General features: G+C 40.0%; 1 protein-coding gene across 1 annotated transcript in view; it reads left to right on the plus strand.

Annotated features, from left to right (window-relative positions):
* Positions 1-14,799, plus strand: part of CNTNAP5 (contactin associated protein family member 5) — a gene marked incomplete at both ends in the record, with an annotated part of 281,013 nt that overhangs the window by 194,700 nt on the left and 71,514 nt on the right. The window contains one exon of the mRNA XM_084289311.1: positions 6,483-6,683. Within this exon, the coding sequence (XP_084145437.1) occupies positions 6,483-6,683 (201 nt within the window). The remainder of the gene's footprint in view (positions 1-6,482; positions 6,684-14,799) is intronic.

Raw genomic sequence — 14,799 nt, forward strand, 5'->3', positions numbered from 1 at the left:
GTGCTCAGAAGCTAGAGGTAGGCTATGGCTCCCTAAAAGTTACTCCAGCAGTCTCACAAGTGTGGGATCCATTTGCCCCAGGTACAGGTGCTTAGTGCCCTGTTGGAAGACTTCAGATGTCCTGCCCAGCCTCCTGATGCTGCTCCAGAAGCACAGCAGATCCCCTGTGGGCTCCCCTTCTTGTCTGCTAGACTCATGCAGGTACCTGAGCCATCATAAGGCATATGTTGCAACATATGAGAGCAGAAGGTCATATGTTGAGGCTCTCAAAACTCACCTGGGATGAAGGAGCTTTGTAAGTGTAAGTGCAGGACAGAAGTGTCCATTTTGCTCTAAGAGCTAGTTCATTGACTGCCTCTTCAGTTTTTTGAATATTCTATGATTCTATAAACAAAAATGTTTCTTACTGCTTGCAGATATCCTGTATTACAGGAAAGACAGAAATGGAGGGTTAGCAAACAGTGGGCTGGCAGGGTAATGGTTTGTCATTTCTGAGCTTCAGCATAACAGGGGAGATGAGGATGCAAGGGGTCGCAAAAGAGGTGTCTCACTCTCATCCATCAGAGTCACCTACCACGATCATTTTGCTGACAGACACCCCTTGAACCTTGGTCTCAGAGCGAGCAAACATTATGCCTGGGGACAGAAGGGAGTTTGGAGCCCAGCTTTTCCCTTTTTGGTGGGGCTGCACATCTGCAGAGCCAGGGGTGTCACTGCAACCCTTGTACCTTCCAGGTGCTGCCTACTGACTTCTGGGAGGGATTTAAGGGCTGGCAGTTCTTCTGGGTGTAGACATCCCTGGGGAACATGCACCTGCAGGTACAGTCTGCCAGCACTGTCGGAGAGTGGGCTGCATGCAGGTCTGGGAAATGGGAACTGCCCCAGAATAGTTTCCATGGAAATGCATCACGGTGCTTGTGTGCTGCCTGAAAGCAGCTGACTTGGAAACTAGGAGGAAGCTTATGAGCACGAAACAAGCTGCAAAAGCACATATTTCAGGGTCAGCCAACAGAAAACAAAATGGAAATAGGAAAAAAATAAAAATGATGGGTGGATTTCCTAGCAGAAAGCTCCTTGAAGTTAGTGAATTACAGCTTTTTGCTTTAAGAAATTGTCTTTTCATATTCTTCAAGGGGTATAGTAGAGTGGTTGGGCTAAACTGCCACTGCAGCTTAAAACAATGCAGTGTCAAAGGAGGAGAGTCTGTCTTTTGTGTAGTTACTCCAGTAATTATAGGTACAGCTTTCAGGACAATATTTGGTATTCAATGTAGAGCACCATGAAACAAATGCATCATATGAGCTCTCAGAGCAATTTCTCTCTCTCTCATGTAGCATTTACCGTATGTTTGGCTTGTTGGCAATTTAATCAGTCTGAATAATCTTGTTTGGTGACAAACCTCCTAAATCACAAAGGAGTGATGTAGTTTGTATGGGTGAAATGTGCTCCACAGAGATATTTCAAGTTGAAGAATAAAAATGAGAATTAGACAATACAGAGCTCATTGAAAGCCAGCTTTCCAGCTGCTCTAATTTCCCACAATTTAATTTGTGTGCTGTCAAAAGCAACTTGGAGGCTTCCAGCAAGATGACAGAACTATGGGTGAGACTAAGCAGAGGGTCTGAAATGTGCTGAATGCATTGCAGTCCCATGCTGTAAAAACATCTCCTAGGACCAAATACAGGCAGCGTAATATCCTAGTAAATTGGTCCATTAAATAAAACTGCAAAGTCATAAAGCTGTAGCATTACCCTGAAATTAAAGCATTGTCACCTTTGAATTATGGAACAATTTAACAAGCATTTAGGAAATATGTTTTTCAAGGCTGAATTTAACTATTCCAGGTTACACAGTAGAAGGTGTGGCTGCACTCTCCTACTGGGCTTTGAATGACTTCCAGCTTGTATGTGGTTTCGAATTTTACCAAACTGAGAAAATAATAAAATAATAGAGTGGAATAATAGAAAGTAAAAATAAACAGTGACCTTTGCCTGGAGAACAGCTTTTTCATTCTCATTGTAAATTCACATGTGCAGGGAGAGCTCATTAAGTTGAGTAAATGGAGAAAAAACACATGTAATATGGACAAACAGGAAAAGATAATGATAGCCTCTTTGTTGAAATAAAGAAAAGATGGCCTTATCTACTTGGATTAGCAGCTTCCAGACATTGAAATGGCTAGAAGGAGCTAGTGACACTCAATTTGGTTTGCATCTGTGTCACTTCCTAAAAATATAATGAAAACAAAAGCAAAAAAAAAAAGTAAAGAATTTTTATTTTTTTTTTTTAACAAAACCAAAAAACAACCCTTATAGAGTGAAATAGGAACAGTGTTTGGAGACCAATTTTCAAATGGCATAGGCATAATCTTTGCAGAAGTCTGCAAATCTTGGAGGTAAGTTTTAGACAGCTTTTAGACCTCTTTCTAACTGAAGTGATCTGTGTGCATATACAGATTGCAGCTACCTGACTTGTGTGGGTCCTGAAGCATGCCTGAAATGCAAGCTCTCGCATAATTGTCTGTAGGCTTCAGAGTACACACTGACCAAGCTGTAGGAGGAGAATTCCTTATCCTCCTTATGAGGCAGACAACTCTGTCTTGGCAGCAGCCTTGCAGATATGAGATATGAATATCAGCCTCGTAGGTATTTGGATATATGAGTTTGAGAAAATAGAATGGTCTTTTCCCATATGCTGCCAGGTGTGACACAGAGAAAATGGTACAGGATTAAAGCCCAAGAATTGACCTAAGTGGCGAGGGTCTTTAGAAGAAAGGTTGCCTTCTGATCTTTGGAAGCAGGTGGATGTGGTCTTGCTATTGTCTTGAAATGGTTCAAGAATTTACTGCCCTCCAGTGGTTTGTTGTTCCTTCCTCAGTCGGCTGAGATGCAGTAGGGAACAGTGCTGACTCTCCCACTCCATCCCAAAACACACTAAAGTTTAAATAATTTTCAGGCTCATTTGCTGCATGTAAATCAATAATTGGCTTTTTGAAAGAAGAAATTCTCTGTTTTTACTGTGATGTGAATACAAATCCTTATTCTTCTAGCAGGTTGTGTGTGACTCTGTGTATATTAACTAGTCCCTCTACATCTCACGTTCCCCTTTGTAAGATGGAAGTACTTTTTCTTTCCCTAGGAAGTGGGAGGAAGCATGTCTGAGGAAGCTGAATGCATCTCTCTTCCTTTCCCTCCTAACATTTTTGTCAACAGATCTTTTGTCAAGCATCTGTGATGTGTTGGATCTCCCTTCCAGTATGAAGGCTTCCGTTCAGACTCTCAAGTTTTTTAAGTCTCTTTCAGTGCCTTTTGGGGGGTTAAAAACAGGAGGAAAAAAAAAAAAAAGGAAAAATGGAAGATGTAATTCTGTGTGTTCTTTCTACACCAAGCGTATGCAGGCAAAATAAATTAATTTTTGAATGATGGTAGCTTTTACTGTCCAAAATGTATGCTTAACTTTCTTTTAACTAGACCAGTGAGCCAAATGTATATATTTTTTGGGAAGCTGTGCTGTTAGTTACCTATAGCTCAAAGACAGAGCATACAGGCAGTCTTTGAATTGACCAGCAAAACACAGATCTAACCTACAAAACTAATAAACATAATAAATCAGGCATATGTAGGTTACAAAACATTTGAAATATAACTGTGAAATTTTTCCTTTCTGCTACTACTTTTTCTTCCTCTCTGTTCTGATTTACATGCTAAATCACAATTACATTCACTACAGACAGAAGTTTGATTTGTTTTCCCTTTCCCCTCACAAACTAGGTGGAGAATCTGCAGTTTACTTCTCATTTCCACAAGATCCTGTGGAGAAAAGCAGTCTTTGAAAGTCAAAGTTCAGACTGCAGCGGAACAGCTGAGTGCAGTTGTAATAATAACAAGACCATTGGAAATAAATAAACAATCACAGAGGAAGAAAAGAGAGAGACTGGTCGTGTTGTCTGTTTGATATGCTTGTCAATGAGTGGTTGTCCGTTACAGTGCTTTGTCCAGCCTCATTTCAAACACACTAATGGATTATATTTCCAACACTGCTTGGGAAGACTTTTTCATGCTATGATATTTTTTAGTCGTCTCCCCTCCCCTTTTTTTTTTTCCTAAATAGTCCTTTATTGCTTGTAAATTATCAGATCATGATGCTTTTGGCTTTTCAGGTAACCACACAGCACTTTTTTCTGGTGTACAAGTACAAAGTCTGGAAAACATGTCAGTGTTAACCATGTTGTAACTCTAGCATTATAGGCTGTTGTACTTCCTGAGCAGCAGTATAGCCACTAGTATGAGCATTGATTTTATTATAGTTTCTCAAAAGCATGTTACTGATGCTCAGTGGAAGAGTTTAAGACTGCCCACCTGGAACTTCCAGCAAAGCAGTTCATTCCATTCTCTTGTTTTTACATCTTTTTTTATAATATCATCAATTTAGTGTTTGTTGTCTTTCAATGGTAATATAGGTTTTTTAGTGAAGGCAGGGCTTAAATTTCCATCAACTTCAGTGAGAGGAAGTGAGTTCACCCTCAGCTGTTTTTGAAAAATCCTTTCTGTTCACATCAATATTTGCAGGGAAAAAAAAAAAAAAAAAAAAAAAAAGACTGGTTGATTGGGTAATAGGAATCGCTATTGCTGGATGTATGAGGTGTGTTATGAAGTCATTGAATTATATTGTGTTGGAAGCAATATACTGTGCAGGACTGTGTAGGATTTTATATTGTGCTACAGCATTGACTGGTTACAAGCACTGAAGAAAGTTTTAGAAGCAATAAATTTGCAATATTTCTTGTGATTTTAATCTAACTTTTATGAGTCGCACATTGCACCCATGTTTCATTGAGATTCAATTCAAAGGATCTATAAGCAACATCCTGAACTCAGTAAGAATCACAGAATTATAGATCTATGAGAAAACTGCTTCTGTTCACGGTCCCAGAAATGATGAGAGTTGTGAGTAAATCTACGGGTTGCAGGGTGTAAACTGTCTTTACAGTTTCTGAAGTTCAAGATTATGCTGTAAATTGCTCAGAGAGTGGTTTCTCCCTAACTTGGACCAGACATGTTTATATGGTTTCCAGATGTTTGTTGTTACTTGCCTGTCATCTGAATGACTCCATAATGACAAGCCATTAACTTATGTGTCTTTGCAAAGATGGTCCATTTAGGGTTTATACACGCCTATTAGAGTTCTATCGAAGTCATCTGTGGGATATTTGTAGCTCAAGGGAAAAATAGGTCAACTGCAACTCATTACAGTGGCCACAGAGCTGCTGGGATCTGTGCCAGTGTACTGGGGAGTAACTGTAAAGCTAGTGCTGTGCAAGAATTCAGCCAAAGTTATCTGGCAGTAAAAACATCTGAATATTTCAATGCACAATTTTAAAGATCAAATTTCCTTCCCTTTATTTTTGCCTCATCAGTACCTTGTATCATCCCTGAGGGAGCATGGTCTTTGATTACAGAGGAATTTACTGGATGTGTCTCTTAATAACATCATGGAGCATGTGCTGGGCTCAGTCCTGTGAATCCTCATTAGAGAGTTTGCCTTTTACTCTGGGTCAGCTCAGCAGATTGGTCATTCAGGCTGTCCTTGTTATCTTGTCCCTTGCTATCTCACCAGAACCTCTTGGTAAATAGCCTCCCTGCTAAGTTAATTGTTCCTAATTTTGATGTTCTCCTTATCATGCCAACCTCAATGCTGGTTGTGAGTTGGGTTGTTGCAGTGCAGATTGTGCATAAGCCTAGATTCTGCTGTTTGTGACCTGAGCAATTCTTTGCTTTGCCAGCAAATGCAATGAAAGAAATGAGAATGGGGTCCAGAGCATGGAAAAGCATCAAAATGTACAGTTAGCTACAGATGCTGAGTCATATGTTCTATACTATCAGCCAAGTGGGGCATTGCTCAGTTTATGTGCAGAAAAATCTGGGAGTTGAGTAGAATGAGCACTCTGACTTGTAACTGGGCAATAAGAACATGTTTGCAGTTGTAGCTTTCTGCCAAGAGTTTTGTTTGTGGTGAGTTTGTGAGCTTATCAGCTGCAGTTCATATGTGGTGGTGTTGTAACAGTGGGCTGTACTCTCAGGTCAGGCTATGTTTGCAGAAGATGAAAGTTACCATCCTGATCCATGTTATTAAGTCTTTTCTCTCAAGACTGAAGACAGCTGAAGTGCATCTAATTTTCTCCAGATGCTGGCAACGGAATATGTGGAAGATCTCCCAAGGTTCCTGGGAAGCTTTTAATTTCTCTCTGGCACAGCAGGCTGTAGAATTTGCTCAAGCTGGTTTAGGGAGAAAGTTCTGTGGGATGTGTTGACCTGCAGGTCCTCATCACAGCATCGTCATTTCATAGCCCAGGGTCTGTCTGATCCTGTCTCTAATGCAGTAAAGCTTTAGACTTAGGTTGATTTTTGTCCCCTGCTTTGTTGCGAGTTTTTTTTTCTGTTAACTTCCCACTCAATCCTCTTTTTTGTTTGTTTGTTTAACAGAAGATAAGATCTGGACTGCAGTGCAACACAACAACACAGAGCTAACTAGAGTCCAAGGAGCTGGTCCGGAGAAGAAGTACACCATGTCCTTTAACTACAACAGTAGCATGGAGCAGCTTGAAGCTGTGATAAACAGTGCGGAGTACTGCGAACAGGAGGCAGCCTACCACTGCAAAAAGTCACGTCTCCTGAACACCCCAAGTAAGTACCATGATCCCAAATCTTTCCTTGTTAACTGCTATTGATTATATAGCAGGTGCAGGCTGCACTTGTAACTAAGGAGAAAGAAAACTGCACGTGTACTAGCAATACAGGATAGAGTGAAAAGCCTTTGACTGTCTTGGATCCCACTGTGCAGTGGCTACCCTCTGACATGAGATGGACAGAGCTCTGCAGGGGAGTTTCCACTGTGTAAGTTCATGAGTACAAAGGGTCTGAAAGCTTCAGCAATGGAAAGTACTAGTTGGAAAGCAGTAAAGATGTGTTTAGCTGAAGGTAAATGGCTCTTTTCATTCATTTACAGTTTTAACTCTGTATTAGAAAGAGACAGCATAACAGTCCAGACTCAGAATGTTTCTGAGTAGGAAGGGTGTATCCTCTTCCAAATCTGACAGTCTTGAATATAATGTTTAAAGTGCTTGGTAGAACAGTTTCTGGGGCAAAAGTAATTTTCACCTATTGCTAGAAGGATCAAGTTTTTTGCTTTGACTTAATGTAGCAGCAACAACAAAGCAGAGAGGGTCTGATTAGTTTGTATCTTTTTGTGATAGCAAAACTACAGTGGCTACTCAGAGCACTTCCACTCAGCCCTTTCCTGGGGTCAGGATTTTACATTTGGTTATCCAGAGAAGAGGAATGCCATTAAGGGCACATTTCTGGATGTCTCCACAGTTTCATCTGGTTACTTGTAATGTCTGTATGGTCCTGGTGATTCTCTGATTATTAGGAACTCTTAAATTTATTTGTAGGTTAGAAGAAATTCCATGAAAATCCTTAAGGGGAGCTTGCAGTAGGCGTTTCTGTTGTGTTAAAAAAATACCTAATGACTGGTTCCAGCAAAGTTACTATAGCACTGAATGTTTATGGATCTAGTGATCAGATTCCTTACAGACAGTTTATTTTTATAAGCTGTGAGTTACGCCTTTTGTCATCAGCATAATTTATTAGCAGAATAGAACTGCTTGTACTGCTAATGATTTTTTAAAGAATGAGATATTACTATTAGCACCCAGGGTAGAGCAGGAAGAGGAAACAAAGAACAGGAGCTGCTCATCAAAAGAGAGAAGTATCTTATCAATACTTTCAGTGTCATTGTCTGCTGTATCCCACACCACTCTTGACACATGTTATGAAAATTTTAATCACCACAGTGATTAATTCTGAAATAATTTTTTAAGGGTGAAGGGCACAGTATTAGAGCAGGTCTGCACATATTTACTTCTATGCATTTCTGTGAGGTATTTGTTTGCTCATGCACACAAAAAAAGAAACACTACGAGTATATGCTGGAGGTACATCTTAATGGTACCTCTGTAAAGCTAGGGATGCTTCTTAGAGATCCAGACCCACTTCTTCAGAAAAATAAAATAACAATATTTGCTAGATTGACTGTTACATGTAACTATCCTTCTCCAGGGCTAAAGCTGTTTACCAACTGGCAGATATAATAAGACAGTTCCTGATAGGTAGCGCCTTCACCACTTGTATAGGAAAAAAGATATGACACTGATTCCTTGAGGGAAGGGGTATGGGGATGGTGCCCAGCAGCCTGATTTGCTCTCTTGCAGTTGCTGCAGTGCTGCTGTGGTCCTGACAATTGACCATACGAGACTCATAGCTCTTTAATACATCTCCAGCTGATAAATCAGAAAAAATTACAATCTAGTGCTCTGCATGTGGCAGACTCTCATTTCTAGCTCTCTCTCTTCCTCCTTTTGTATGCTTTTTAATTACACTTTCAATTTTTCATCCTGAACTTTCTCAGTAGCCTGAGGCTGTAAGTTTGGCTAGACTTGGAACATACTCAAAAATAAATTGTCTGAGCTCCTGAAATTACAAGGTTTGGGGAATATACTTGTTCTTAGCTGAGTATTCAATGTTTTTAAATAGTAGAAAGGAATATTCTCCCCAAAAGCATTAAATATCATTTTGTTAATTGATACTCATCTTGAAGTGAACTGCTGCTATATTGTAGAAATATACTAGAGACTCAGTGGTGCTGAGCACCATGAATATTTTGAATAGTCCTAAGATTTAAAGAATTTCCATTTCTAAACTTGAAGGTGAGATGTGTGTGTGATTAACTTCAGGGCATTTTCCTGGGTTCACTGCAGAATATTCTCAACTTTATTATCTATGCCCAGGAGTAATTGTAGTGAGTTTGATACGGGGGTCAGAGCAACAGAATGGAAATCAAACTCTTTGGGTTGGTTTCTTGATTTGGCCCAGGCTTCTGGATGCCTGAATGAAGGGTATCATGTTTAATTGTGGTTAATGAAGCACATTTTAGATATTTCTTCAGAAGTTGGTATGTAAATGCATGTGTTGACAACAATGCCACATTCATAGGCTAATAGGAAGCATCGTGTCACGTAATCCCTTCTGCTGAATATCACCACTTACCTCTGGACTTAGCCCAGCAGTGAGTGTTTGATGGAAGGACATCTTCCAGGGGTATATTGACAGAACTATAAAAGTTCCCCTTCCTGCAAAGGATCTAATTCATTTCTGAGCTTCATCTAGTGTGGGGGGTTGTTGGGTCTTTCTTTTTTTTTTTTTCTTTCCTTCATGGAGGAGGAACCTCTGATTAGGATATCTCAGCTAGTAACACCAAAACCCTAAATCCTTGTCTTCAGGATCTAAACACTATCATGTTTCACAGAGAAGGAATAAAGAGATTTCTCTTTCCTTTTTCATCCTTGACTTCACTCTCCAACAGAGGTACATGCTGTTACATAGTAACTTCAGCTTTCACAGCTTTGATGTGGGGAAAAAATAATGTGCCTAGGCAAAGGAGCAAACATTGCTTTCTGGGCTGCCTCAGAGAGAAAAACCAAGGGAGGCTCCCAGGCTTGCATAAAAATTGTTCCAATTTATATCATGGAATTTGTCTTTCGCCTTACTACCTCTTGCCCTGAAGGCATAGGCACCTCCTCAGTGGGTGTAATTCAGTGTAGTCTCCCCATTGAGTTACTTGAATTTACATCTGCAATGTGTCAGACATGCAATCTGGCAGTTGGCAAAGAAGTTTACTCATCTCCACCTCCTGCTGTCTGGAACAGCCTTATCAGTTCTCACTGTCATACTATGGCTTAGCTGCAAACATGTCTTTGAAAACTAAAATTAAATTGCCCTGAACTGCATTTTTGTACATCTCTGCTATCAGCTGGATTTTCAGGAGTTTTGTGAATGTTGGAATAGATGTCTGTTCATCGAAGTAATAGCTGGCTTTCACGATGCTGGCAAATGAAACTTTTAATCTATGACCAGTAATTGCAAATCTCTTGTGATTTTTCGTGCCTGTTGGAAAGACACCTACATAACAAGAGCAAGTATGACAGTTGGCATTAATTAGGAAAGTCGTCTGCACTCTTAGCAAGAGACTGCAGACTTTATCACTGCCTCCTCCTTAGAAGTACAGACCATCTGATGAGGACCAAGACAAGCTAGTAAGAGCTGAGTGGTGAGGGCAGGAAGATTGGGCTTGTAATTAGAAGAGGTATTTAGGTCCCTAAGGCTCTGATTTCCTTTCCTTGGGGAGCATCTCGGCAAATAACCTAAGGCAAGTGTACAAGGAGAGGTGCATGTGTGTACATGCACATTTTATTACACTGTTAATAGATAAGACGTTTCAAGGTGTGAAAACAACCAAACAAACCCTCTCACTTCTGACTGAATTTACCCAGGTTGCGAGAAGCACTGGGTTCACAGCAAGTGCACTCAAAGGCTTAATGTTTGGAAAGCCACCTCACATACACCATATCAAGGACAATACAGTGATGGATGTATCAGTGTCAGGATAGCTTGCTTTACAATACTTGGCTGACAGTCAGTCAAGTTCATAGCACATTTATGTAGGCAGAGACTGAGAAAAGATCAGTGTTAGAGCAAAGTCAAAGAAATAGGAATGTCTTTTTTTCTTCTCCTTTTTTTTTTTTCCTCTCTCCAGTAGAATTACCACACCATGTAGCTTCAAGCTTTGATTTCAAATGTCCATCCTAAACTACACGACTTTTCCTCGAACTTCTTCCTTGTCCCTGTTAAGACCTGTGAAATCTCAATAACATAGGACTTGCTCACTGGATTTCTGCTTCCTTTTCTGCCTTCTGCCTTCCAGTTTAGACCTGTTACTTCAGCACTGAGGTGTTCCATGCCGTGACCCCCTCATGCCAGGCATAGCTGTTCTCCCTTGCCTCTGTCCCACTGCATTTGCATTTTGTTCCTCTCTTACTGCCTGGAAAACATGGCAGCAAGAAGATTGTCCTAAGTTCTCTGAGTTTAGATTTCAGTTTAGACATCATTCTTGTTGTTAGGATAGTTCAGTGGTGCTTCCTTTTTGCCCTGTACTGTTGTTAGAGCTTTTTGTCTATACAGACTCCCTAGTCTTTAGTTACAGGTGAGATCTGATGTCAGAGCCTAAGATACTAAGAAATGTCCTGCAGGGTCAGACTGCTGGTGCTTTTAAACCAGTGTCTTGCCTCCGACAGCAGCAGCTGGACAGATGCAGCTTAGGTTGAGTACACAAGTCTGGAGGTTTTCAGTATGTTGCTCAACATGTTCCCATCACCCAGAATTGCACCATAATTGCACCATTAAGTGTATTAGAGCTTATACCATTCCCTACTTCTTTTAGCATTCGCTATGGTTTGGGTGTCTGTAACTTTGTCTAATCCCTTTATGAACCTGATTGTATTTCCTGCCAATGAAGCCTACTAGGAAAGCAAGTTCTGGAAGTTCCCCAACTGCACAAAACTACCATGTAGTACAAGTCATGCAAGAGACCATGTTTTAAACCAAGGTCTTGTTTGCTGCACTTGAATTCTGCTATTGCATGATGCAGTGAATCAGTCCGGCACTCATCCACTGCTTTTATAGTCCTTTTAGTTGCCCTTCTCTGGACCTTCATTAGGTCCAATATTTTTTTTTCCACCAGAATTGACCCACAGTGTTTGAGCTATGCTTGCAACAAGATTTTATGTAGTGAGCACACTACTTCCTAGAACAGCATCTTTGTGAAGAAAGGAGTGTGAAACCTGGGTTCTGATGACATTTTTTTACATAGAAGTACCATGAGGTGATATAAAATGACCCATAACAAGCAGTAATTTACTGTCGGGTTTTTGCTCACTGTTATTTTTTGCCTTTCAAATATAACTTCCATTCTATCATTCCAGGCACTTTAAATTGTTATTGCATTACCAGGAGACGATTTGTCACTGTACATAACAGTGTAGAACAGGGCAGTCCGCCCTCAAGAAGTGGTTCATATTAAAGAGAGTTGTGGATAGGTGGCAGGTGTAGATTGTATGGTGTAATTATTCCTGGGTAATTAGGATCCTCTTCTTGAGAATGATTGACTTGCCATCTGTATTTCCACCACCACACCTTGTCTCTCCCCTCCAAAGTGGCAGTGCTGACTGACAGCTTCTCACAACACACTTTAGATAAACTGTGCTATGTTTAGAGATTTTGAATAAAGTTCACCATAGTGATGTAACATGGGTTCTTGTCAGCCCTCTTACCTGTATGGATGGATTTAGAGGCCATTTTGAAAGATGCTATATTGTTAGGAATGTGAAGCTGATTAAAATGCAGATGGCCTAATAAGAATAAAAAAATCTGCTGCATGGAGAGGGTAACTTGGCATCTAACATTCATACACCTGTAAGTAATGGAAATTTTATCCCGATTTCTGAACCTCTACCTCCCTCCCTAAAAACAAGCCCTCCTGACAGTAGGTAAATTGTGCTATAGTTGCCAAGGAAGAAATAGCACCTACTTGGAATAGTTCTCCTCTATTCCCATTGTGCTTCTCTGAGATTGCAATGCAGTTAACAGGCCAAGCAATGAGAAAGACATGGGAAACAAATTCATCAATCCAAATTGAATAGATCTACTGTGTTCTACTGACATGGAAGTACCCCTTTCAGTGCCAATGAAGCTTCTACCAGGGATATTAATGAAGTCACACAGATCAAGTAAATGAAGTGTAAACCTAGACAACAGATTTTGAGCTTGAAATCTGGAAATTATTGTGTGAGCTGTTACTGGCAGTGCTGTAAGGAAGTCAGTGTTGCAAACTGATGTTGTTAAGACATATTTGCTTAACCTTTGTAATCCATTAGGATGGGACTTTTGTTCCTGAAGAACCTCCAGTTTGGAGTAAAGTTGATGGTGTCTTTTGCTCAACCTGTGAAACCTATGGGTTGATACAATTCCTTATAGCTTAGTAATGAAGAAACCTTGAGTTCAGGGAATTCTGCAGTCAAAATAAGATTTTGAAAATTGATTGTTTTATGAGCTACACAAGTATACCAGAACCAAACAAATTCTGATGATACCTCAGACTTGAGAGACACAGTCATGTAAGCTCTTCTATAAACAAGATTTGAAGAAGGAAAGAAATATACCATTTTTTTCAGACTGTCCCAGTCTGCATTCCCTAATTAGAACCAGTGATAGTCTTTTTTAATTTGCAGGACTCAGCACATTGTTAACAATAAATAAATAATGGCAATTAGAAAAAAAAAAACAAAAAAAAAAAAACAAAAAAAAAACCAGCTAATCCATTGCTTGTTATGATAATGGGTCATTAGCTATGACAGCAACCTGTCCACCATTCAAGAAAGAAAGCAGTACTGCTGCCTGAGCAGAAAAGTGTGTCTTCTTCCTCATTAGAGCCACAGCAGGGAGTGTGTTCTCATCACACTTGCATTTGTCTCCTTCATTCAGCTGTCCTACTTTGAGTATCTTGGGCTCCATTAGACTCAAAATGCCTTACTGACATTTAACTAATTTCCCCTTCAAATTTGGCCCAGTGTAGGTGGGATGATGGTGACATTTTCCAATTCTGGAGCATGGAAGATGTAAATCATAGCAGTGGAAGTGTTCTCAGTTGCCATGATGCCACATGAGTAAAGAAATAATTTGCATTTGTATTCATGTTATCTCTGAGGATAGAAAGACATTTTGTGTTGTAATCTCTCAGTTTCGTGGGTGTTTGGGGTTCATTTGACTCCTGTTCTAGATCTGGGGGAAAAAAGTGTGTGCAAAGCAAGGCACATACTGAAAATCAGATCAGATGGAACAAGTGAATAGGACAGAGTCCACAATTGCTCTGACCTATCCTGGAAAATGGACATGATATGAGGGTATATGCAGAATGAACAATGGCATAATTTAATTATATGGTGTCATTAGGAGAAAGGAAAATGAAAGCATACAGAAAAAGGAGTCAAGTTTTCAGTCTTTCTAGGTTGGGTTAGACTCAGATTCATTGCTAGTAAATCTTAAGTCCAGGAATTTTACTCCATTTACAGCATGAAGACAGCCTATAGGAAACGTATTTTCTCTTTTTGAAAGTATGAAGGAAGAGACAGAGGAAAGGAAACAATGAAGATCAGCTGAAGGCTATATTTTCCGATTACTTTGTGTTTGGTGTTCAAACAGCAAAAAACAAAGAGCTTTCCCTAAGAGTATTTAGTTCAGTGTTTTGCTTTTGTGAACCATCTGACATTAAGAGCATAAAATAGCCCTTCAAACTGTTTCTCTCTTATGCAAAAAAAATGACTCCCCCCCCCCCCCCCCCCCCACATATTTGAGGGAAAGCAAGCATGCAAGGAGAAGACATCTCCAGACCATTGAGGAAAAAAGCTGTGTATTTTTTCCCCTCCCAAGAAACATTTAAAAGCAACTGAGAATTATTTTTCTCTCCCCAGCCGAGATTGATTTGGGGGAGGAGAAGATCTGACTAAGTCTTGACAAGTAGCTAAAAGATATGGTGACCTGAAAAGAAACAACCCTTTTAAAATTTTCCTTAGAGAAGCTTTTATAATATCTGCTGGGCCAGGAAAATTGGGAAGAAAAACAGAAATGCTTTTGAGGCTGAATGTGTTCCAAGTCCCTTTGATAGGAGGAAGACTCAGATGTTAATGGGAACTGGTTTAGCCAAGGGGTGTGTTCCTGCCTGAGTTGTCCAGGACTCAAAGCAACATCAAGGGCCTTCTTACTTTGCTATCAACAAGAAAATTCAAAAGTCCCAGAAGAAAATTCTTTTTTTTTTTTTTTTTTTTTTTTAACATTAGCATTTAGAAAGGTT

Source organism: Netta rufina, assembly GCF_964035555.1.
Source record: "Netta rufina genome assembly, chromosome: 6".
Taxonomy (NCBI): Eukaryota; Metazoa; Chordata; class Aves; order Anseriformes; family Anatidae; genus Netta; species Netta rufina.